The 24861-nt window shown below is 46.9% G+C and overlaps 1 protein-coding gene across 1 annotated transcript in view; it reads left to right on the top strand.

Annotated features, from left to right (window-relative positions):
* Positions 1–9302: 9302 nt before the first annotated feature.
* The window catches only part of LOC118770658 (NEDD4-like E3 ubiquitin-protein ligase WWP1), a 33615-nt gene continuing 18056 nt past the window's right edge, over positions 9303–24861 (top strand). Inside the window, exons 1-4 of the mRNA XM_036518422.1 lie at positions 9303–9427; positions 17616–17675; positions 19906–19996; positions 20192–20330. Coding sequence (XP_036374315.1) covers positions 19927–19996; positions 20192–20330 — 209 coding nt within the window. The 5' untranslated portion in view covers positions 9303–9427; positions 17616–17675; positions 19906–19926. The remainder of the gene's footprint in view (positions 9428–17615; positions 17676–19905; positions 19997–20191; positions 20331–24861) is intronic.

Consider the following 24861-nt stretch of genomic DNA (forward strand, 5'->3'; position numbering starts at 1 on the left):
AGGCAGAGCTTTAGGACTCACAACCCAAAGAAACAAAATCAAAGGAATGGTTTATTTGAGGGGCTTATACATACGTGTAGGCACTCCAATACAAACACAAGCACATGGTTTGGCTCGCGTTTTCAATTATACGGTCAATCGGAACCTCGGTTTCAGCTAAATTCGAAGGGACCCGTAACCCAGCTTGACCTCCCTCTGAGGTCGCGATTGCGTCTGCCGCTTGCGGAGCAGGGAGTTCGGGTTTCACCTAAATTGGCTGATTTACCTCTGGCCGCGGAGATCAGAGTAAAATAAAAGGGCCGCTTTGCTGCCTTCTAAAGCAGAGGTTTTCAATCTTTTTGGGGCACATCAAAGGTCAAACCAGAACGTCAAGGCACACCAAATTGATTGTCGATTATTGATTATGAAGAATGTTGCACACATAACGCATTGGGTTCCTCAGAATTCCATGGCACGCTTCACTTTGCCTCACGGCACACCAGTATGCCGCGGCACACCGGTTGAGAACCACTGTTCTAGAGTGTTCACTCTGTTCCGCCTGCATTGATTCACAGCGGATTCAGGAAAGGACGTATCGGCATTGTCCCCTCCAGCACATCTTGTTCTGTAGCACAATGACAGCGGTCCTTGTACCACAACAGAATGGCAATAGTCCGTGTACTGTGACAGAATAGCAGCTGTCCTTGTACTATAATAGTCTCCGAGTGCTGCTTCTCCGGGGCCAAAAGGGTTTTTATGAAGAGTCCGTAAGTATGTGCATGCCATTTTTCAATGACATATGGAAAACCTAACAACAGGAACAAAAACTGTAGCATCTCCACTGTTACCTCCAGTGTAACCTCACATGTGAGCACACAGAAATGCATCCAGGCACACAGTTTGATGGGTGTGGGATACATTTACCTACAGTCTTTTAGAAGATGGGTAGCTGTGAACTTTGCAGAGCAATATTTTTTTTTCTGATCGCCTCAGACCAGATAAACTGCCTTCTCAGGATTTCATTGGTTGAATCATGCAGCAATTGTGATTACCCCTCTAACATAACTCATTTGTTTGCATTTCTCCTTATTATATTACATTTGTAAAGCATACTGGCTTACAGAGCTCACATTTTTTGAATGATGTCCATTTTTCCTGAGGAAGTTCAGGTTAATGCAAATATCCATACGTACCAGTCAAAAAGATATGCAAGACCAGGATGAAAGAACCCACTTGTGCTGCTGCTGCTATATTACATTACATGATTGTCATTGAGAAGACACTCTTATCCAGAGCAACTTACATAGGTTACAGCTTTATCCATTTGTACAGTTGAATAGTTACAGAGGCAATTGTTAGGTACTTTGCCTAAGGGTACAACAGCAGTGTCCCAGTAAAGAATTGAACCAGCAACCTTTTAGTTATAAGTCCTGATCCTTACCACTACGCCACACTGCTGCCCACATACCACACTAATGTGCACTCTTGTAACTGTGCTTCAGCGAATGTGTTTTTATAGGGCATGAGACAGCAGGCAGGATGCAGGTAGAGAGGGAATGGCTCTGATCATATTTGTATACCTTACAGAAAAGTGCTCTATATGCAGCAGAGTCGAAAGGAGCAGAGCTTATAACCCTTGCTAGTTCAATTTGTAGGTGCGCCACTGTTGTTGTACCCTTGGGCAAGGTGCTTAATGTTTACTGTAATTAACCTTAACTGGCAGGGTAATTAACCCTACCTGGTTCTCCAGCAGTGCCCTGCCTGGGAAGGCAAATATGGAACATTTACGACACTTAACAATAATACCATACTACCACCCCAGCAAAAGACGCTTGTGACAGCATACACATGACTTTGTATTCCATAGTATTACATTATTGCAATTTCTTTTTTACATGTTATCCATTTTTACATCTGGACACTTACCAAGACAATTCTGGGTTAGGTCCCTTGCTCAAGGGTGCTGCAGCACTGGCCAAGTGGGGAACGGAACCAGTAACCTTTTAGTTACGAGCCCTGCACCTTACCACTATGCTGCACTGCTGTCCATAAATGGCAAACGCAAACCCTAGTGAAATACACAGATCTATCTTATGTTCTCTGACATACAGTAATGAAATACTGTGGTGCTGCCAGCAGACCCCATAAAAATCTGTCATGTTACTTTGAATAGCTCCATTGTTTGGACTGGATTTGAGGACCCCCAGGAACAAAGTTATAACAGAACTGAAAGGCCCATGTCCACTTTTTTTTTGGTCGTTCACATGACCCTGTCAAGGGGTGAGGGAAGACCAGAGAGACAACTGTGACAACACACGTCACATAACAATGAGCCAATTTTTCCCCTCCTTATTGGCTGGTCTCCGCGTTCCCTGGTTTGCTGATTTACACATCCCTCCCCACATTAAGCAAACAGTGGACAGAGCAGAAAGCAGGAATACACTCCCTGCTTACGTGAGCCTTGCTGATTCTCCACACGGCTAAAGTGAGCAGAGAGGGACCCTCATAAACCCAGCGCATATGCAGTACGTGAGGGAGAATGTGAGACCTCTAAGTTCGACACGTTCCAGTTAATGACCTGATGAAAGCGTTTCACCTGCTAGAGTGTTTGAATCCCATCCTCCTCATAAAGGGATCCAGATACAAATGTTTGGGGGCACGCCAGAGGTGGATAAATCAAGCCAAACCACCAGCTATTTATGACAGAAACTTGATATCCTTCATCTGGTGCCAGAAAAAAAAAATAATCCAGACTTTGTTCATCTGAAATCCCCCAGCACTCGCTTCACTGGAAGCGTTCACCTGTCTGATGGGTATGTCCAGGAGCATTCTTGACCGAATGTCAACAACCCTGAATCTACAAATCATAAGAAAAGCTCCCCTGCTAATCAAGACAGGGGGTTTGTCTTTGCATGGAGAGTCATTTGAGAGACAAACACCCTCCCCAGGTAAAAAATGATGAATGTAAAACACAAGGCCTGTTCACATTCATGGGCGACCCAAAGCGTTAGGGTCCCATTATTCAAACAACAGACTTGGGTGGAATGTCAATGTCCTGTTAGCACAGATGCCACAGGTGTTATCGACATGTTTAAAAGGCACAGCATGAGTACAACACTGTGGGAGACAAAAAAAAAAAAACATTTTTGACAGTTTTATTCAACAGCATGCACCTGGTTTGTCTCAGGCCATGTGGAAAATACTCTGTCCCTGGCGACCGTGCAGTAAGACTGTGCAGACAGTAGCTGCAGAGTTTGCTGGATCTGAATGGAGGCAAATGGTGAATCAAACCAGATGCGCATGAGTTTCAACCCAGAGGAGCACCACGCACCAATCCCACAGGCACGTGGGAAATGATAGCTGGAGTATAACAGGTCAGGGACTTTTGAATAATTCCTGAGAGTCAGAGAGAGAGACAGAGGTGTGGTGATTGGAGGGGCCTCTGGGATAGAGAGTCAAGTGTGCAATGCATATCTAGAACGTCATTGGTCCGTGTGTAGAGAGAGGTGGAGACGGGATGCTGATCTGTCCCACATTACACAACAACATTTGCTTGACACACCCTCTTATCCAGAGCAACTAACACAGCATCCATTGATACTGCTGGATGTAATTAAACTCTTTGGTTTAAGAACCTTGCTCAAGGGTCTAACAGCAATGCCCCACCTTGGACTCACTTGGGTTAAGAGCCCTATTCCTTACAGGTGTTTAGGTCAAGAACCGTTGTCCTTCCTATTTTTTGGGTTACGAGCCCTGCTTTTTCATGTTGTTTGGGTTAAAAAATCCTACTCGTTTACACCATTTGGGTTAAGAGCCCTGCTCCTTCACATCTTTTGGGTTCCAAGCCCTTCTCCTTACAGTTATGGATTAAATGAGTTAATAAATGTGTTGTAACCAACAATGATTAGAACATTTCATTTTTAGAAAAAAAAATTCAGAGGTTTTGTTGTGCAAAGATTTGGTCGCTGACAACCTGTCTCATTAACTTCTTGTGCTATCAAGACATGAGACATTACGAGCCGTTGACTGGGTATGTGAAATGCCGGACCGATTCCATCACAGGTTTTTGATGTTCTGCATAGCAGCTGCTCTCAGGCTATGTGCAAGGTCAGGTTTATGGCTGTACTGCAGATGGAAATCAATTGTTTGAACACCTTGAGTATGCATGGAGCAACTCAGGTAAAATGCATTCCACAGGGCTACATAAACGCCCAATAGAACCAGATACCATTTGGCTGTGAGCCATGCTTCTCACCACTATGCTACATTGCTGGCCTTAATGTAAGACTAATTCAAAATACAGGCTTTATTACAACATATTATAATGTAACAGAGGGTAATCAGTATTCACATATGAGAAAGCTATACTAAGCAAGGGAAAACTACAGAGACAGACAGGAGTGATGAACTGATATTCTGAAACCTGGTGGCTTGATACTTTAAGGTCTAAGAGCTTGTTAATGGTGCAATCAGGGAAATACAGTATGTTTGAGTTTCCCCGATTAATCTTAATTTTCTGATAAAAGAAAAACCAGGACTTGCAGATTTCCCTGCAGATTGGGGTTATGGCATGATGGTTAAAAGAAAGTGGATTAATTTAATGGATTAATGTTCCTTCCAATCTGTCAGACAACTGTGGCTTGACTTTTCATAAATGAGGTTAGCTGAGAAGGTCCAGCAACAGCAGAGCTGGCAACCCAGTAATGGGTAGCTATAGCACACCCTGCTGGTCACTTATCTCAACTTGACAACCACAGGACAGTACTCTGGACTTTGCAGAGCAAGGTTGTGCCTTTGTGGGTTGACCACTTAAAGGCTATGGCCTGGAGTAGCAGTGTGGTGTAGCGGTAAGGAGCAGCAGTGTGGTGTAGTGGTAAGGTTTAGAGGAGGTGTCATTTTAATGAATCATTCTCTGACTATCGTAATATTTCCATATTTAGTACTGACGGAAATAATCACAATACTACATCTTTCATGCTATTATTCCAAACGGTGATATTTCGCTGCAAACAATATTTATGTATATTTGCTTTGTCATGATACACAAGAGCAAAATTGTAATTCACATAAGCATAAGCAAATCGTCCGTAAGATTCACAGAGTTGTCTCCTTTCCTGACCTCTACTCAGTAAAATATAGCAAAATTACAACATCCAATTGTAACCGATTTACAAAGATCCTATTTCTGTCTGTCCTCAGAGCCATGGGCTTAAGCCAGCTCTGATTCCCCTCTCTGTGCTTCTCTTTCGGGACAAGGAGTTTTTACTCAAGCAGATGACTGTGAAGAGGGGAAAGTGAAAACAAACCCAGATATGCCCAAACCACAATATGCAAGGGCAGCAATCAACATCAAAATTTCACATTGGCACAAACCTTTTCGACCAGATGCTGTACATCTGACAATACAGAGGTTGATGCCTTCTAGTGAAAGATGGTTTCACAGCAACAGATGCTTATGCAACTGCACCCCTCTGTGGTCACTAACAGTTATTACAAACTTAAAAGCAGCTTGGAATGTCATCCATTTTTTCAGCTGTTGTCCAACCTGTCAGACCCAGGGCACAAGGCAGTACCCTAACCGACTGGAGGACACACACACACACACACACACTCCAATTAAGACATGCTAGTCAACCAAGACAGAATGGATTGTGTGAGGAGATAGGAGCATGTCGAGGAAACTCACACATGCACAGAGAGAACATTCAGACTCCACACATAGAGAGTGTTGTGGTTTTAGAAGCATGCATGGCTGTTCACTGCCCCACACATGCTTGCTGAGAAATAACAATAATAATGGCTTGATACTTTATAATAATAATAATAGAAATAATAAGTATTTGAGTGGTTACTCCGGGCGGCAGTGTAGCATAGTGGTTAAGGAGCAGGACTTGTAACCGAAAGGTTGCCAGTTCAATCCGCGCTGGGACACTACTGCTGTACCCTTGGGCAAGGTACTTAACCCACAGTTGCCTCAGTAAATATCCAGCTGTATAAATGGATAACATTGTAAAGAACTGTAACCTATGTAAGTCGCTTTGGATAAAAGCGTCTGCCAAATGAATAAATGTAAATGTAAACTCTGTGGCTTTGTTTGGCTTTAGGTGACCTTGGTGGGCACACAGAAGTCCTGTCATGAGAAGTAGTCAATCAATTTTGGTTTCACGTCGCCCCTTTCAGAAAAAAAAAAATGTTTAAGAGTACAACGTGCAAAAAAAGTCACTTTTTAAAAATTGATTCAATTTGACCTGACCAAGTGATGCAGAGCATAAGAGTGATGCATCCGTTGATGTTTCAGGAAAGTAAGTGAAGTGCAGATTTAGATTTCATAGTCAGAAATGGCACAACTCACCATCTGATTTTGTGACTCCATTTGCGTCCTGTATTGCTCAAGGCAGAGTTGCAGAAAATTACAAAACCACACTGCAATCCCACAGGCATCTGGGAAATGGTAACTCAGGCTTCTAACACAGAGTGTAGAACAGACTGAAGAGCAGACTGGACTAGTAAACTGAGGATGTAGAATTAGAATCAAGCCTGGGAGAAAAGAACTCATCAACAAAGAGAACCTATTGACAACAGTGAGTAATCATGACAAATTTAAACACCTTCCCAATCATTTTTGATCACAATTTTTTTTATTATTTTAGTGCTTGTGTGCATGCTTGTGTGGTTGTTCATGTGTGTGTGTGTGTGTGTGTGTGTGTGTGTGTGTATGTGTATGTGTCACTTTGCTGCAGTAGTAGAAGAGGAGAATGGTGATTCTCCATTAGACCCCTGTACCCAGACAGGAGAGAGCAAATGCAAGAAGAACATGACAGCTGACTCAGTCACCAAGGCAACTGTCATTTCGTTCATCACTACCACCAGAGGGAGGGCCATAGATATAGAATTACTAGACCAATTGCAGTGATCTTTTTTATACCACTGATCACTGCATTGCCGCACAATATGTTGCCTTGAAAGGATATACACCACATACATTGACTAGCCACCTCCTATTCTCAGATTACATTAGCTCTGTATAGAGAAGATTACACGTGAATTCAAGACAACATTATAATTCTGCCTCATCCTGTCCAATGGCATTTGTGCATCTGTAGACGTTTGACCATCGCATTTAATGGATAAGGCCAATCAAATGATCCAGAGTCTGTGCAGGCAGCTGCTGCAGATGTGAGCGATGAATCATGGGAAGGATGATTACGATGGACAATACTCACGGGACAACTCAGTTGTTCTCAGATTTCAGACACGTTCGCTGAGCTTGCTGAGTCTGAAAAGTCTTGTTGCAATCAGAACGAGCATGAGAACCAAACAAACAGTTGACCGCCAGCTGTCAAACGCCACTCTGGAATTTGAAGCAAAACAAACAACAACAAAAAAAGCTCCACCATAAATCCATGCATGATGTTGTTTACAGTTTTCCTCGGGACGGGAGTTTTAATTTGAACGATGTCAGTCGCACAACAGGGCCAGGCCTGCTTTGACAGCAAACTTCCCTATCTAGAGATGAGACCGATATGATGCACAGTGTAAATGTGTTAGGCAAATTTCACAACTGCCATTACACAAGCATGGTGTTAAGCGCGTAACAGCGATGCCAAAACAAGTGGACTATAGGTCTATTGTGTTGCATCAAACCAGGGATGGTTGTTTATCGGTTGTTTCTGACATCCTCCTATGATTGTCCGGATCTCAAGGTGCACGCACCATAACAGGACACCCTAGCAACCCAGACACAGGGTGTCTCTGTACTCCCCCAACCCCAGCCCCCATGCACAAGGGGTTCTGATCTGGGTGCTGTCAGTCTTCGCTGTGGTTTGTTCTCTTGAGTTTGTGCTCATTAACGGTCAAAGGGATGACCACAGCTTCTACTATGTCAACAAAGAAGAACAGAGTAAAAAACGAACAATTGCTCTCTGTACTGATCACCATTCAACAGTAACAACCATAATGGTGTGTGGTGATCTGAGGCAATTTTGCTCCTCACGTTTTCTGTTTCCCTTGATTTATCATCGTGCGTATAATCTTTCACGGGGACATCTATGTGGTGAGAGCAATGAACTCTGGATGTGAGCATTGAGTCCAAGATCTTGGTGCTGTATAGACATAAAACTGGAAAAGGACACCTTTGGGCGTCAATGGAAATTGTGACATGACACAGCTGATGTGTTCACACAGGTAAAAACAGGCATGAGGTATCTTAAATAAATTATAGGCCTTTTCATTGTTTTATTCAAAATTTTGGAACTGAGATTATTTGGAAGCGATGGTATGGGCTCTTGCCAACAAATTAGCATATCATAGACCAAAAGCACAGCTTTTTAAGGTTTCGGCTTAAGACATTGACCTTGGATGCTATGAGATCAGAATATCAGGTCCCTGTCAGCATTGATTAGTAAAGATAAGTCTCACGCTAGGGGTCCTTTTTCTCTAGCCTGTCACAGGGATGACTCCAGAGATGAAAGTGAAAGTGATCAACAGAGGAAGCAGCAGAGACACACAGACAGCAAAGCATTGACATTTGAGTGCTTTCTTCATTGTGGGGCTTTAGTTTTATCAATTTCTTTTGTATTTTAGTTCCTTTTATGTGGAGAGCCGTTGGTGACCAGGAATCACCAGGAATTTGTATTGTATCGTACTTTGATCCATAAATTAAGGAATTCTTGTCTAAAAAAAAAAATTCCCTCCTGAGATATCAAATGTGCGGCATGTGAAATTTTCTTATTTAGTAAATTTTTTCAGGGCATTCTTTTAACAAATGCTGTTTTCCAGAGGGACTTACAACACTTCAGATTTATACATGCTATTCATTTATGCAGTTGGATGTTTACTTGAACAAGGCAGGTGAAGCACCAAGCAAAAGCAGCAGCCTGACAGGGGACAGAACCAGCAACCCTTGGGTTACAAGCTGCGCTCAGCACAGACAGCTCTTTTGTGAGGGGGCTGTGTATTTCACATGACATACTCAAGCTACCCAAACAGCCTATGAGACCAGAATGTTTTATTGTCAGTCTTGAAGAACCATATACTGTGCTTGGAACCTTGTGCACATCGCAGAGAAACAGACGTGTTAAATTGTTGACAAGGCTCTTTTACTGGTGTTGTTATCATTGAGAGTTTATGTTACGGTTGGTAAGTGATAACAGTGAAGCAAGATATTGTCACCAATCACTCAGTCATTCAAGGTAATCTCAAAATTCATTCAATTTTATTTTCAGCCAGAGGCTTCGCAGGACGATAAGGCGTCGTGACGTAGCTCTGGTGTGCGTAATGACGCAGCACGTCTGTTTTCGCTGCGGTAGGAACCTGTCCGTGGCTTGAGAGATGGCAATCGGAGTTGCACGCCCAGTTTGAGAGAGGCGACGAAGCAGGCGGACAGAGCCGAGTCGCAATTACCGCAGAGAAGGCACTGAATTACCCCGCCGGAGAGTGATCGGGCAGGGTAAGTCGCGCACTCGCACTGCAGTTTCGATGAAAAAAGCCGTCTCTTTGTTTCCGTTCCTCGCTCGCCTGCAGTCATTGCAACAGTGCGTTTAACCAGTTATATACCCTTGCGCCGTGCGGTCACGGTCGCGTCAGCTCCAAAGAGGGTTCCGCTCTGAGATTTGTTTGCGATCGCTTGTGTTATACTATGCGACTGCCTAGCTAAAGATGGCCGACAGTAGAAGTGATTGCTGCGGGCCTGTCCGGGGAGTGCACAGGTTGTTTAATCTCTCCAGTGCTGGATTACAGTGTGTCCGAGAGATAATGATTACGAGCACAATGACACTTGGGGGGGGGGGGGGGGGTCGCAATAATGCAGGCGGAAGGCATGAAATTGCACACATTAGCGTTTTCTCTTACAACCAAACCCTTAGCAAGCTAGCTGCGAATCCCCTAAAGATAGAAATCTAACGCTACACACCGTGTTGTTTAGAGGAACTTTTTATCAACTAACGTTGGTTAGGTTGTCCGCCAGCTACGCTGTCGGCCTCTTCCCGTTCCACTGCGAAGTTCTCGCTGCAGTCGTTTAGTGTCAGCTTGTTAGCTGATAGTTACAGCGTGGTGTCCGGAGAAAATGCACCGGGAAGGTTTGCAAGGGTATATCGTTAATTTGGGATCCATACAAACATAACGCACAGGAATCCCAGCACCGGACACACCTGTGATTGGCTGGCTAGGTCGCTATTTCAAATGCAGCTAGCCGAACCGAACACACATTTATGATTTGTAACAAAACAAGTGCTATTGTGGCCACATTACGGTAGCAGTAATCGCGTCTGTTTGTCTTCTGGGTAGCAGGAGGGGAGAGAGCCGGGGTGTAATCTGCAAGCCTTGCAGAACTAAGGGGCGAGGGAAAAAGTTCAGATATTTCGGCTGTCGTGCTACGATTTTAATAGCTGGAGAGAGAAAGAGAGAGGCACCCGTATCCTCTGCTGTTGCTACCTTGGTGAGAAACCGTGTCAGAGTCGTTAAAACACACTTAACTAACGTTAGTCTAGCAATCTGGATCGCTGTTTTATTTCTTTGTGCTTCAGCTGCACATAGCCTACTGTTTAAGAGCAGTAAATCAAGGTTTTTGGCTTTACAAGTGAAAAGCTTAGAAATGTGGCCCAATACAGCCAAATGTAACTTCCGACAGCCATCAGTTTAGTTGGAAATGGAATTTTATTTCTTGCTGATAGCCACTTTTGGCTGAAACGGCATGCCTTGTGACTGACGAAACGACTATGTCAACATAACATTATTTCAGCAAGATAATACAGAAGCATTTGACGGAGCTCGACACACCCAAAGAGTGATGAAAAGGTCATGTCAGGTTCCTTGTGAACTTGCGAGGCTCCGCGGAGAAAAACACATTAATGGGGTCAAATTGTTTGTAACATATTTCGCCAATGACGCGCTTAATTTGGCTAGCCGCTGATTGCGTTCCGCAAAGCAGAAGCGGGTGATCGTATCGTAGGCCCGCAGTCTCGCCGGTCCTGCCTGCCGTTGACATTAGACCCGTCAGTTTAGCATCCCCCGCTGTGCAGAAATTAGTCACAGGAAGTTGCTGCACTTTTTTGCCTGCGCTCTGATTATTTTCCTTCCTTGACCTTGTGGGGGTGAAACAGCTGTTAGCAGATCTGCTAGTGGTTCGTCGGCCCGATGGCTTAACATCGGCGGCTGATGCCAAAATAAAGAAATGCCGAAAAAACCGTGTCTGTTTTGGTTGGTGCAAATCCTCGATCGCCCCACTTTTTGGAGGCTTTTTTAATGTTTGCACCGGATGCGGTGTGAGAGGTGATCCACCTCAATGAATTAAGGTGATGGCCCCTCCCACTGAAAAGCTGGCGACGGGGATCTTCTCTGTGGGTCAGCTTCATGTCGGCAATCCGATTTTATTTCCCTACATCTGTTGAATCTGAGAATTATATTTCAAGCAACTTTTGTGTCCTTGTTTTTTTTTTTTTTTTTTTTGTTTTTTTGAATTGCATATTGGACGCGGGGAGGCTTATGGTTGAAAGGTGTGGTGGCTTCTGATTTGGAGATGCATCGGGACCCCCACTGCCCTTGTCTCTGCTGTTGCTTTGTCTTCCCAGCATGCTTGTGTCTCAAGGCCGGCAGGTTGAAAACATTTGTCTCGCACCGTCTTCACTCTTGGAATGGGAATAAGATGCTTATCTGCTGTCTTCTGTAGATGCACAAAGAGGGAATGTGCTGCTGTACGCCAGACCTGTCAGGATGTTGGCTGCAGCTTGTGAGAAGCAGGGCAATGAGAGCATTTGTCAGGCTACATAACCATGTTCCCCTGTTGGTGCCGCTTATTACCAGGCCGGAAGGGCTTAGCTGGTGTTGCACTCAGCAGGAACAGCGAACCTGCTTTATCTACCTCTGGAACAACAGGAGACGAATCAGCAGCACTGATGAGACGGACAGCAAGCAGTGACCTTCCTACAGAGCGGCTAAGTTATGATTCTTACGAGCCATGAGCTTACAGGCAAGCTATTTTCGCTAGCAAATCTCAGGATGGATCAAAGATAGATTAGTTAAAAGTATATAAAGTGTCTCTCTAACTATCTAATAGCAGAAATTTATTCAGAGAACATGTGTTTACCTCCTGTATCGCAGGGGATTCTTCACAGTCTTGTTAGAGAAATGATATCTCTTTTGATACCGTGGTGTCATGATACTGGATACCATGGCGGTTTCCCCTGATTGGCTAAGCCATGTGGTGGGGGGGGAACAGTGCTGTGAAAAGAAATGTCATGGAAACACAATACAGAACCCTGCCAGCATTTTGATCGGTGGTTCTAGTTCCATCTGGTTCCATTTCCTGTTGTGGAAATGTGTGCGTCTGTGTGTTTGCGCATGCTTTGCCACTTCTGTGAAACGGTGTGTGTTCAGGTCTCTTATCTTCAGACACATACATACACACACACACAATCATTTGGTCAGCTAGTTTGCTGAAGTCACCACAGTGGCCGGATTTAGAGAAGAAGCCCAGAAGTTGGTCCATTCAAACCACAAAGCTGATTCATCTGTGATATTGAAGTATCTTGCCCTGTTCTGTTACAGTACAGAGGTGTGAGATTGAAGTTTCCCTCTCTGCCTTTGATGTCGATACAGAAAGGCCTATCATCATTGGAAATCTGAGCTGGATAAAAAGAGTGTTTTGCCGGGATTCAGAAACGAGTTTGTTTTTGTTGGAATGAAAAGGAATTCATTTCCAGACAGTCAGAGCGAACTTGCGTAAGGTTTGTGATTACTATCCAGTTCTCAGCGCCTCTTTATAGTACAGTCATAAATCAAAACAATGGTAGCATTTTTCTTTTTGCTCTTTTTTCAGATGGGAGATATAAACTCTGTATCCTCCCCCTGTATTCCTGTTTTTTTGTAACGCTGTTCTCCCTTTTTGCACCCTGTATTTTCAAATCCTCCAACTGTATGTCAGGCTCATCCTGACACAACAGCCTCTGGAGTTGCGCAGGAACAGTGGGGATAGCAACGGTTTTTAACACTATAGGTCCCACAGTGCACCACAGCAAAGCAAATGCTGATTGGAAGAGAGGTTTGTCTCCACTGACATCATCTGAGTGGCTCATAAGTTGCAGCGTGCCTGAGAATGGTGAGGCTAGGAGACTGGGACTACATAACCAAAGCCGGTTTGTTCCCCTGCCTTAGACTCATGGTCACTGTCGATGACTGACACAACTGGGGTCAAACCCAAGCTCTATGGTTCAACCTGTGCTCAGGAAGATCTCCTTGGCTGAGTGAGCCACTCGGGAGCTTTTCCCCTTGCTTTTTTGATGCTGACTGTAAAGCAAGTTAAATTCCAAGCAGCTGGAGGGTTGTGACCCTCCAAGGATCAATTACGAGCCCCAATAAAATTGTGATGTCATAAAGCAGCCATGACAGTGACTGGGAGTGGCCAAAAACTCTAGTTCAGTGGTCCAACACACATGTACTGGAACGCAGGAAAGAAATAAAAAGATGCAATACCCAAATGTAAGCAGAAAGGACAAGCCCAGTGTGTGTGAAATCTTAGATTACCTACTAGAGTACGCTTGGTTGTGGCTTTTGGCTTTGGGTTGCCAATCTATCATTCACGGATTGGTTCAGAGTTTTTAATTAATTCGCCCTCAAGGTCAAAGGGAACCTCGCGGCTTCGCCCATCACCCAGATGGCTTGAGGGAGTAATCCCAAAAGAATGTCCTCCGTGTGACCAGGAAGCTGTGTTTCACACGGAAAGCTGAGGTTTTATTCTTGGAAATGACCCCAGGGTCGGCAGGAGAAAGCCTGTGTTGTGTAGAAGCGTGGCTGCTCCAGAGCTCCAGACCCTGCCAGCTTTGTGTGTCAGCCCGTGAAAAAGTGCTCTTATTAGTCAGCAGTTTACCAGAGGGGACCAGAAACGGTCACACGCCTGAGTCTTCCCTCAGAGGTGGTTATTATGATCTAATTTATGTTAAAGGTGCATATGGTGATTTTCCTCTGTGAGTCTCAGAAACCTTTTGGACATGGCAAAAGAACCCCCCTCCCCCCTTTTTTTCGGAGGTGGGGGGAACTGGGGGCAGGCAGGAATTTCCAGAAAATGGCACTGTGTTCCAGTAGAAGTCCTACGCTCTTGTACTGACAGGATGGCGCCAGGAGCGGATAGATGCTAGACGGTTACAAAGACGTGGAAGTTTGTCTCTGTGAGCAGGAAGTGTTAGAGGATGATTGGCAGGACTGTTGTGGATTATCCCGGTTTATGTTATTGGCTTTTCAGGTCTGCTTCTCCATGTCTAGTTCTCTGACTGTCTATCTGTCTGTGTGTTTTTGTCTGTCTGGTTGTGTGTGCACGCGTGTCTCAGTGTGTTTTTGTCTCTGGTTATATGTGTGTGTGTGTGTGTGTGTAGCAAGCGGATGGAAGATTTTTCACAACTGCTCCTTCTTATCCTTTATATTAAACCCTCGCTACAGTATTTGAAATGTTTTGAAATGGTTCAGCTTTAGGCTAGCCATAGTGTCGGGACGTTGGTGTGAGAGGTCTCCTGGTCCCAGCCTAGGGGTCCTGCCCCCCAACCCCCCGAGAGGGTCGAGCTGGTGACAAAATCTGTTCAGTGCCAGGCAGGGTTGGCAAGGATGTCCACATGCCCGAGCTGCCCAGGCGGGGGTTCAGCTAAGGCCAGCGAAGACAGGAGAGCGCTGGATAGAGAGCTCGATGCTGTAGACATCTGAGAGCAACTTCATGGCTTTAGTGGCAGTATTTGTAAAGGCCAGGGCAGGGTAAGGAACGATTGTTGGTTCACATACCATTCAGTACTGAATCACCAGTGAGCGAGCTTGTCCAATCACGCCTTCTCTGTGAATGCTGTGTGTCTGGTGTCTTTGCTTCCCCAGTCTTGCCCTGGATCTTATGGGTAATATCAAGCGTCGGCTTGATAACAGTACTGACAATTAGATAGGGTTTCGGCTTCCCTCCTTGACTATCAGGACCGCCCTGCGCTCTGGCCCCAGATTTTTGGAAAGGGGGGGTGCCACGCATCCAGGCAGTTTTCGGCTTCCGTTAATTAGCACCGGCAAGTGGAAGCCGTTGGCGGATTAGTGTGGTGGTTGAGCGCGGGGTTTCGGGTGCCGGCTCAGCAGGCCCTCCGAGGCCCATTCCTCTCCATGTGTCTGAAACACAGAGGAAGATGGGAGCAGGGTGCTGTGTAAGCGGTCTGTTCTTCCCCCCAGCAGCCGTAATGGGCTCTCCACTGCTGAGGGTGCCAATTTTGTACAGCCTCTGCTTAGAGCATTTTCAGGGGTTTCAGCATCTATGCCTATAGCATAGTCATGCTGGGGGTGTATTTAACACATTATTGGCTGTACAGGGACGACCCCCTGTGCATGTGGCCTGCTTCTGACTGCCTAGAGTGAGTAGGATGGCCCATTGATAAGGAGCAGGGCTTGTAACCAAGAGGTTGCTTGTTCGATTCCAGAGAAGGGGCACTGCTGCTGTACCCTTGGGCAAGGTATTTAATCCACAGGTGCCTCAGTAAATATCCAGCAGCATAAATGGATGAAGTTGTAACCTATGTAAGTTGCTCTGGATAGGAGCTTATGCTAAATGACAATAACGTAATGTAATGTAGACTTTGCAAAAGTTATCAAGTGCGTCTTTACAGGTAGGGAAACCCAGCGGGACAGATCCATGCGGAGTAGTTCTCCTCTTTCGGCAACAGTCGGAGAGTGGCGATGTTCGCTTGGATGGCAGCACTACTGAAAGTGAGTGACTTTTTATACAGTGAGTCATTTATACAGCTGGATATTTACTGAGGCAGATGTGGGTTAAGTACCTTGCCCAGCGGAGTAATCGAACCAGCAACGTTTTGATCACGAGCCCTACTCCTCATCACTATGCTACACTGCTGCCCTCGGTTATGAACCCCTGTCCTTGTGGCTGCCTGCATGCGTTAGCATCAGTGCTGCTGTTCACCGACAGAAGACCCGACAGCAGGACTGCAATAAGATTGTAACTTGCACTCGCTCCCTGCCCCAATGTGCTTCAGAGTGCTGTGTCATTGGAGCCACAGCCAAAATCCTCCCCCTACACCCCGCCCCCAGTGCCTCATCAGCGGCCCAGATCAGATCTGGAAGATTTATTCCTTCCCAGGCCATTTGGGAACAGAGCGTCCACAGAGCTAATTCCCAGCCCATTCATGCGCTCCTGTCCATCGGCGATACCCACAATTCCACTCTGTCCCGTCAGAGGTCAAAAGGGTCATGATTGAACTATATTTCTATAGGGAAAATTACACTCTGTGATTGGGGGGGTGATCAGCTTAATTTTCAGGCTGAAAATGCAGTGAGAAGAACAGATTGTCTCATTTAAGTTTTTTGATTGTTAGATTTTTTTGAGGATAAAGGTGACTGAAATGAGGGGTTCAATAGCCAGACAGTGAGCACGTCTCCCCCTTCCTGCCTGTTGACCTGGTGTTCTGTCCCAGTGTAATCTCCCCTGATTGCTCTCTCGTTAAGGAGACCGAAACAATTGGCTCCCTCCTTAACGAGGCGGCTGTGGGTGCGTGGGCGGGTGACTCGGAGCCGCAGTGACCCGCTGCCTCGTGGCGCCGTGGGGTCAGGCGGAGACAGCGGAGGTCGGTGTCTGCGCCGCCGCAATCAAAGGGACAAAGGAGCCTTTCTGTGATGGGAGCTGCAGGGTCCGATAGCCCTTTCTGCTGCTCCTGCAATGTGTGTGTGTCTGCGCGCTTGTATATGTGTGTTTGTGTAAGTGTGCGTGCGTGCATATGTGCGCATGCGTGCGTGTTTGTCTGTCTGTGTGTTTGTGTAAGTGTGTTTGTGTCTGTTTGTGTTTCTGTGTGTGTATGTGTGTGTGCGCATGTGCGTGTGCCTGCCTGTGTGTGTTTGTTTACATGGGTGTTTGTAACCTTGTGAAGCACCGTCAGGACTGGTCTCTGTCTCTGACTCCTCCCATTGGCTGCTTGTCACCCAATATCTTGAAACCCAAACTTGAGCCCGGCTGCTAAATTAAGGCATGAGTGAAAGGGCACGGTTCGCCCCCCGCCCCCCGCCCCCAGCTCGGGGTGGGACAGTGACACAGCACAGTGCACATGGCCCTGTTGTGCCAACGAAGGGTTCTTTGGTGGACCTTCGATTGCAGGTGTAGTGTGTGTGTTGCAGTGCACTTGTGTGTGCACCTGTTCACCTGTGTTTGTGCCTGTGCACCTGTGTTTGTGTACACCTGCGCACTTTGTTTGTGTACCTGTGTGCCTGTGTTTGTCTGTGGCAGTGCACCTGTGTGTGTCTGTGCCTATGCGCCTGTGTGCAGAGTGTTTTTGTTTGGTCCTTTGAACAGGGTTCGCTCATGGTCTAAAGGGGTTCTGAGTCTCATGAAGGCAGCAAAAATACAAGCCTGCAGGTGGGGAGCTCTCTGCGGTGCTGTCAGAACCACACACCTGCATTACCCCTGTGTCTGTCTGTGTGTATGTGTCTGTGCCCACACAGCCAGACTGTGTGGGAAATGCAGTCGTCTGTCGTGTGTGTGTGTGTGTTTGTGTGTGTGTGTGTGTGAGAGAGGGAGAGAGAGCGTGGTTTTGACCGTCTTTCGACCTTAGTTGCTGCAGTGAATCCCACAGCCTGCTGCTGGCACGCTCACGCTCACCCTGACTTCCTGTTTCCTGTTCCAGCAAGAACCATGGGACACAGAGTTAGCTGAACGTCCAGAGGGCTTTGCGAACGAACCAAACGTGAGTACACCCCATCCTCCATGTCCCCACTCCTGCCAGCACCCCGATCACATCAGAGATCCAGCGGATCCCCCGGGCTGGGCCCTGACTACTTCACAATTTACTGTCATCATCGTTGTTGTTGCTTCAGACTGCATCTCAGTGCCACCTCAGTCCCCACTCCCTAACACCTGCTGCTTGTATTACTTGTGTTTTGCATTCTGTGATCTGGTGACTGATGTATGTTAGTATACTTGGCTTCCTTTGTCCAGTCAGGTTGCACAAGTTAACTTGTGGTAGGGTTTGGACAGTGTTATGCTCACACTCACAGGTCTGGGAGTGTTGTTAGCCTGGTCTGACACTGTTGCTTATTTAACTTGAATGCATACACTTCTGTTCTTTTGTCCTGTAAGTCACTCTGGTTAATAGCATCTGTTACGTGAATGTAATGTACTGTTGCTGATCTATGTGATTGATACCTTTATCCAGCAACATTAGAAAAGACAGGGCAAAGTACTCATGTCTAATAAGCAAGTTCCCAGCAGTGCAGGTTAAACATCATTAAAGTAGTGGCTAAACAGCAGCTTTAAGCGCAGAGGCCCGAAAGTAGCAGATCCAGTATGACCAGTGATGGATTCACCTCCGAAACATCAGGGCGATGTTCCTGGCCCAAAATGAAACCACACCAGGGAGGCGTTTGAGAGGGCAGATTAGAGCCACCACACCCTGCCGCCGCTCACCAGAATGGGCGTTCCTGGATGCTGGATCGGCGGGGAGTTGGTGAACTGCAGTGGGCATGCCCGCGATGCCCTGGCAGAGAGCGTGACCTCAGACATGCATCCAGAGCACGCCGCAAACGATGTGGCAAGAGGTCTGGCATTTGCAGCCCTGAGTTTTGGCAGGCGTGGTCACGGAAACGGGAGAGGCTTTCATTTGGTGTTTTCAGGCCTGTGCCTGCATGCGACTTTGCCGTGGCATTTTAGCAGAGGCAAGGGGTGTGTGCTTCACCTTTACATTACATTACATTACATTCTTTTAGCAGGCACTCTAATCCGGAGCAACTTCCAGCACAAGAGAACATAAGCATATCCATTCAAATTGAATGAGCACGGGCAGCACGGTGGTTAGCACTGTTGCCTCACAGCAAGAAGGACCTGGGTTCGAATCCTGGCTGTTCCAGGTCCTTTCTGTGTGGAGTTTGCATGTCCTCCCCGTGTTTGCGTGGGTTTCCGCCAGGCGCTCTGGTTTCCTCCCACCATCAAAGACATGTATGTTAGGGTTAATACCCCTGTCAGTGTCCTTGACCATGGCACTGGCAGAAGAACTGGAGTTGGTCCCCAGGTGCTGCACTATGGCTGCTCATTGCTCCTAGCTCCTGGTGTGTGTGTGCTCACTGTTGACTGTGTATAGGATGGGCTAAATGCAGAGGACAAAATTCCCCATGGGGATCAATAAAGTATCTGACTATTGTTGTTATTATTATTATTATTATTATTATTATTCTGAGCAACAGTGTCAGACCGGGCTAACAACACTCCCAGACCAGTAAGTGTCAGCATAACACTATTCATGCCCTACCACAGGTTAACTTGTGCAACCCAGCTAGACAAGGGAAGTCAGGTATACTACCATAGTCAGTAGATCAGAGTCCAAAACACATCACAATATGACACATAAAATAAACAGCAGAAGTAGAAGTAGCGGGTGTTAGGGGGCGGGGATTGAGGTGGAACCGAGATGCAGTCTGAAGAGGTGGATCTTCAGTCTGCATCGGAAGATGGCCAGTGATTCTGCTGTCCTGACCCCCGCGGGGAGTTCATTCCACCACTGAGGGACCAGTGCAGACAGGGATCATATCTGAGAGGATCTTGGGTGACAGTCAGTCAGACGGCTTTGTGGTATATGGCACACATAGACAAACTGATGTAACCCCCTCGTCCTGGCAGTGACTGTATGTTGGTAGCTTGTCCTCATGTATCTCTGAAGCTCCTCTGTGTTTTTGCTTGGCAGGTAAGCTCATCTGCATCTCTTTCCTGTGAGGCATTGCCTATGAGGAGCTTGACTTATGGAGGAGACATTTAGTGACGTTTATGGGTTCTGAACCAGTCATCCTTAGGTGCAGAGTCCAGCAGCCCCACATGGCTAACCTTTATTCTTCTGCTGATGTATTAATACTCTGTGTGTGTGTGTGTGTGTGTGTGTGTGTGTGTGTGTGTGTGTGTGTGTGTGTGTGTGTGTGTGTGTTTCCCAGGCTCTCGCAGTGGAGTGTGACATGGCCACAGGCTGGTCAAGGACGGACTGCAGCAATAACCATGGTGGGAGGTCACAGCTACACGTCACCGGTGAGCGGAGGCGTCTCTTGATTTTTCCCCAATCCTCACTGGTGTCTTGCATGTGTAAATACGAACACCAAGACTCTGATTGGCTCTAACCAAGAACCAGACTCCTGATTGGGCGATAAGGTCATGTGACATTGGGCTTTATTTGTAGGCGAGGGCGATTGGTGCGTGGCTGTGAAACTTGAATCTCTCCCGCAGTTTCCTGTGCCAAACTGAAGCGGAAGAAGAACTGGTTCGGTACGGCCGTCTATGTGGAGCTGGCAGCTGAGGGGGAGACCTGCAGGACCGCCAAGTCCCACAGCTCCTCCAGCCCCAAATGGGAGGAGAGGCTGACAGTGTAAGGAGGCCTCCTGCTCTCCGTCGTCTTCTGTGCCTGTGCCTCAGTCTCTGCTGCTCTCTCCTTCTGTCTCTGTCTGCCGCTCTCTCTCTGTCATCTCCTCTGTCTCTCCCTGGCTACTTGTCTCTCTCTGTTGGTCTCAGTGTTACTCTCTGTGCATCTCTTCTTCAATGTTTATCTTCCTGTCTATCTCGCTGCACTGTCTCTATCTCTCTAGCTGTCTTTGTCTCTCTCTTCTTCTCTCTCTCTCTCTCTCTCTCTCTCTCTCTCTCTCTCTCTCTCTCTCTCTCTCTCTCTATCATTATGTCTGTCCATCTCTTTCCCTCTCTTTCTGCCTGCCTATGTTTCCCCTCTGTCTCTAGCTATCTTTTTCTTTGAGTCTCTGCCCTTCTCTCTGTCTGTGTGTATCTCTGTCTCTGTCACTCTATTCTGTCCATCTCTCCTTCCCTTTCTTTCTCTCTGTCTCTATCTCTGTTCTCTCCCTCTCTCTCTTTCTGTCTCTCAAGATTCAGTATGCTAGGAGCCACGACATTGTAGAGTCTCGCCTATCAAATACAGTGTACGACGTTACTAAAGCAGCGTTACAGAGAAAGCTCTGTCTGTCATATCGGGTCCTGGTACCTTAAACACAGCTTCACCTTCCCATTGTCACTATGACTCCTACATTGCAAGCCGCTCTGTGGCACAGTGCTTAATAAACTTGTTATAACTGAAACGTTGTGCGTATTACAAGTTTATTGAGTACTGATATGCTGTCCTGGATCTTTCTCCCAAGACAAACATGTGGGAGCAGTCAGTGGGTTCAGGGTAGATGTGTTCCAGTGACGGGAAGCATAGAGATTTGGACCCATTAAATATCACAGTAGAGTGAAATCAGCAGTGCTAAAATGGGCTGTGTGTGTGTGGTGATCCAGTAAAGCACAGTTTGTGGCTATCCACTATGCAGTAAAGCACAGTATACCGTTATCCGGTATGCAGTAAAGCACAGTATACCGTTATCCTGTATGCAGTAAAGCACAGTATACCGTTATCCACTATGCAGTAAAGCACAGTATACCGTTATCCACTATGCAGTAAAGCACAGTATACCGTTATCCACTATGCAGTAAAGCACAGTATACCGTTATCCTGTATGCAGTAAAGCACAGTATACCGTTATCCTGTATGCAGTAAAGCACAGTATACCGTTATCCAGTATGCAGTAAAGCACAGTATACCGTTATCCACTATGCAGTAAAGCACAGTATACCGTTATCCTGTATGCAGTAAAGCACAGTATACCGTTATCCTGTATGCAGTAAAGCACAGTATACCGTTATCCACTATACAGTAAAGCACAGTATACCGTTATCCTGTATGCAGTAAAGCACAGTATACCGTTATCCACTATACAGTAAAGCACAGTATACCGTTATCCAGTATGCAGTAAAGCACAGTATACCGTTATCCTGTATGCAGTAAAGCACAATATACCGTTATCCTGTTCACAGTAAAGCACAGTATACCGTTATCCTGTTCACAGTAAAGCACAGTATACCGTTATCCTGTTCACAGTAAAGCACAGTATACCGTTATCCAGTATCTAGTAAAGCACAATATGTGGTTATCACGTATGCAGTAGAGCACAGTATGTGGTAATCTAGCATGCAGTTTGTACATGAAAGTGTAATTGTGAGCCTGATTGTTTTTTGGAGACGGGCCCAACCCCACCCCCCTGCGCCTCTGGGAGGCTACGGTTCTCGCTTAGGCGTGTTAGTCACTCTTCCAGTCAGAATTGCGGAGGCAGTGCCGGATCGCCGTCTGAAACGGCGGGACATGGGCGTGCTTCGGTGGGGGCTGGGATGTAGATGCCTGCATCTGTGAGTCAGATGGTTTCCAATGAGGAGTGTGTGTGTGTGTGTGTGTGTGTGTGTGTGTGTGTGTGTGTGTGTGTGTGTGTGTGTGTGTGTGTGTGTGTGTGTGTGTGTGTGCAGCGAGCCCTTGCAGTCTCTCTGTCTCTCTCTCATAGCAGTTTGCACATAGTCATTAGCGTTTACTTGCTCAGCAGACTGTCTACACTAATGGATCTTTAGCCGCTTCAACAGTTGTGCCTCATCAGGGATTTGAACCTGCAACCGCCTGGTAAAAGACCGCTCCGCCAGCCCCGGGGGCTTTGCACTGAGGGTTTCACTGATTTTTAGTGACAACTGCATGCAATTCATTGCTGCTCAGAGTATGTCTAAGAAGAGAAACAGCAGCGGAGACCTGAAGTCAATGTCTGACAGTCAGTCAAAATCATCCATCCTCTGGCACCTTCTGAGGCATGTGTGTAGCAGAGTGTGGTGTGTTACGTAATCACCCCCACTCTCAGATTGTGACATTTAGGATGTAGTATCACCTCTGCTCTTAGCCAAACCATTTTGCATGTGCTGTTTTCCTGGATGAGAGCATCTGACCGCGTGTAAATGTAAATGTATGGACGAAGAAGTGAGAAGTGCAACCTGTGAAAGGAACAGGGCAGTTTGCTTTCTCTCTGTGTGATCTGGTCAGGAGGCACAGACCAGCAGCCTACGTTCAGCGAGCTGATGGCCTCTCTCCCTCTCTGCGTCTCCTTCTCTGACTCTTTCTCTGCATCTCCCTCTCTGCGTCTCCCTCACTGAGTCTCCCCTCTCCATCTGCCTGCTGATGGCCTCTCTCCCTCTCTGCATCTCCTTCTCGGAGTCCTTCTCCCTGCCTCTCCCTCTCTGCCCCCCCCTCTGCGTCTCCCACCCTGCGCCTCCTCCTCTTGCTCTGGTCTGACAGAGCGAGACGGACTGCGCGGCGTTCAGAACAGCGGCTTTCTGTCCTGCCTCCGCAGGCTGCAGGCTCTGCTCTCTGCTTCATTAAGGCCCACAGGAGCCCCCACACAGGGGCACAGCAGTTTTACACACACACACACACACACACAAACACACACACACACACACACACACACACACACACACACACAAACTGTTAACCATTCACCAAAGCCCTGTTTACACGCAGGCAAGCTGGAGGGTGCCAAACCCACAGGCCAGAGGTCCAGAGTCCAGTGCCCCACAAGCACACTCTCTCTCAAACACACACACACACACACACACTCTGTTTCCGCATTGCTGCCGCTGGTACTGCACAGCGAAGTGTGCTTAATGGCCCTGAAAAAAGCGCTAATGTTTAAAGAGCAGGGATAATGACTCGCGCCACCGCTGCCTGTTCGGTTCCGATTGGCCGATCGTGCTCATTTATCACTGACTGGCCCTCATGGGCATCCTCATCCCCCTCAGAGGGGTGCGGTTTTTTCACTCTGCTGTTGTAACCTTGCTCAAGGGTATTCCCGCGGGCTCCACCCCTGCACCTTTCTTACTGTGCACCACAGGGTTTTACCAGAGCCATTCAGGGGTTTGCAGTTATCTACAAATGTTTCCTACATAGCACTGGAACCTACCGCCCTCTGGTTGCAAGTCTGCAAGTGTGTCTTATGTGGGACTGGAACCCACTACCTTTTAGTCATGAGTCTGCAAGCTTGTTCTTTGTGGAACTGGAACCCACTGCCTTATGGTTGCAGGTCAGCTACTGTTTATCGCGGAGCACTGTGAATTTTGTGTAAAAACAGGCTTGCGGATGACTCATTAGTCTGTAAAGTCGCGGTGTCCTCAGTGCCTGCACAAATGTGCTGTGTGATGGATTCTGTGCCGAAAACACTTCTCAGCCAGATTTAAATTACCCCCCTGTTCCTCATCCTCCGCCTCTCTGCGGGCCTCCCCCCGTTAGCAGGACGAGCTCTCAAATTTACTGCCGCCTGCTTAAAAAGGAGCAGTTAATAAGTCAATGGAGTAGAAGTATGAAAGGGATTCTCATATTTTGATGTAACAGACAGAAACATCAAAGGAGCATGGGCTGTCCTTTTCACTGTCTCTCTGATACTGATAGTTAGAGACTTTCAGCCTCTCTCCTCCCACCTTCTCTCTGTCAGTGTCTCTCTCCCTCCTCCCACCTTCTCCCTTTCTGTCTCCCTGCCAGTCTCTCCCACTCTGTCTCACTGTCAGTCTCTCTACCTCCCCCTCTCTCCACCCCTTCTCTGTATTACTGTCATCTCTCTTTCTCTCTCTCCACTCTCTCTCTGTCGCCCTGTCAGTCTCTCTCTTCTGTTTGTCTTCCTCTCAGTCTCTCTCTCCTCTCTCTGTCTCACTGTCGGTTTGTCTCTTTCTGTGTCAGTCTCTATCTCTCTCTCTCCTCCCAACCTCTCCATGTGTCAGTCTCTCCCTCTCTGTGTGTCTCTCTCCCTCTCTCTCTCTTCTTCTCTCCTCTGTATATGCATTACGGTGTGTGACCTGGGGGAAACTGCAGTCACATGCAGTAGTGTTACCAGAGTAATTCCCCTGCTGTTTGGAGTTAAGAGGATCGAATGGGGATGGGGGGTGCGGTGTGGGAGGGGGTTTTAGCAAAGGAGCAGAGAGTGCAGTCCCTGCTCGTGTGCCGAATATTAACCCTGCACTACTGCAGTGAAGCTGGAGGTGGAGTCAGAGAGCAT

The sequence above is a fragment of the Megalops cyprinoides genome, chromosome 2 (assembly GCF_013368585.1).
Source record: "Megalops cyprinoides isolate fMegCyp1 chromosome 2, fMegCyp1.pri, whole genome shotgun sequence".
Taxonomy (NCBI): domain Eukaryota; kingdom Metazoa; phylum Chordata; class Actinopteri; order Elopiformes; family Megalopidae; genus Megalops; species Megalops cyprinoides.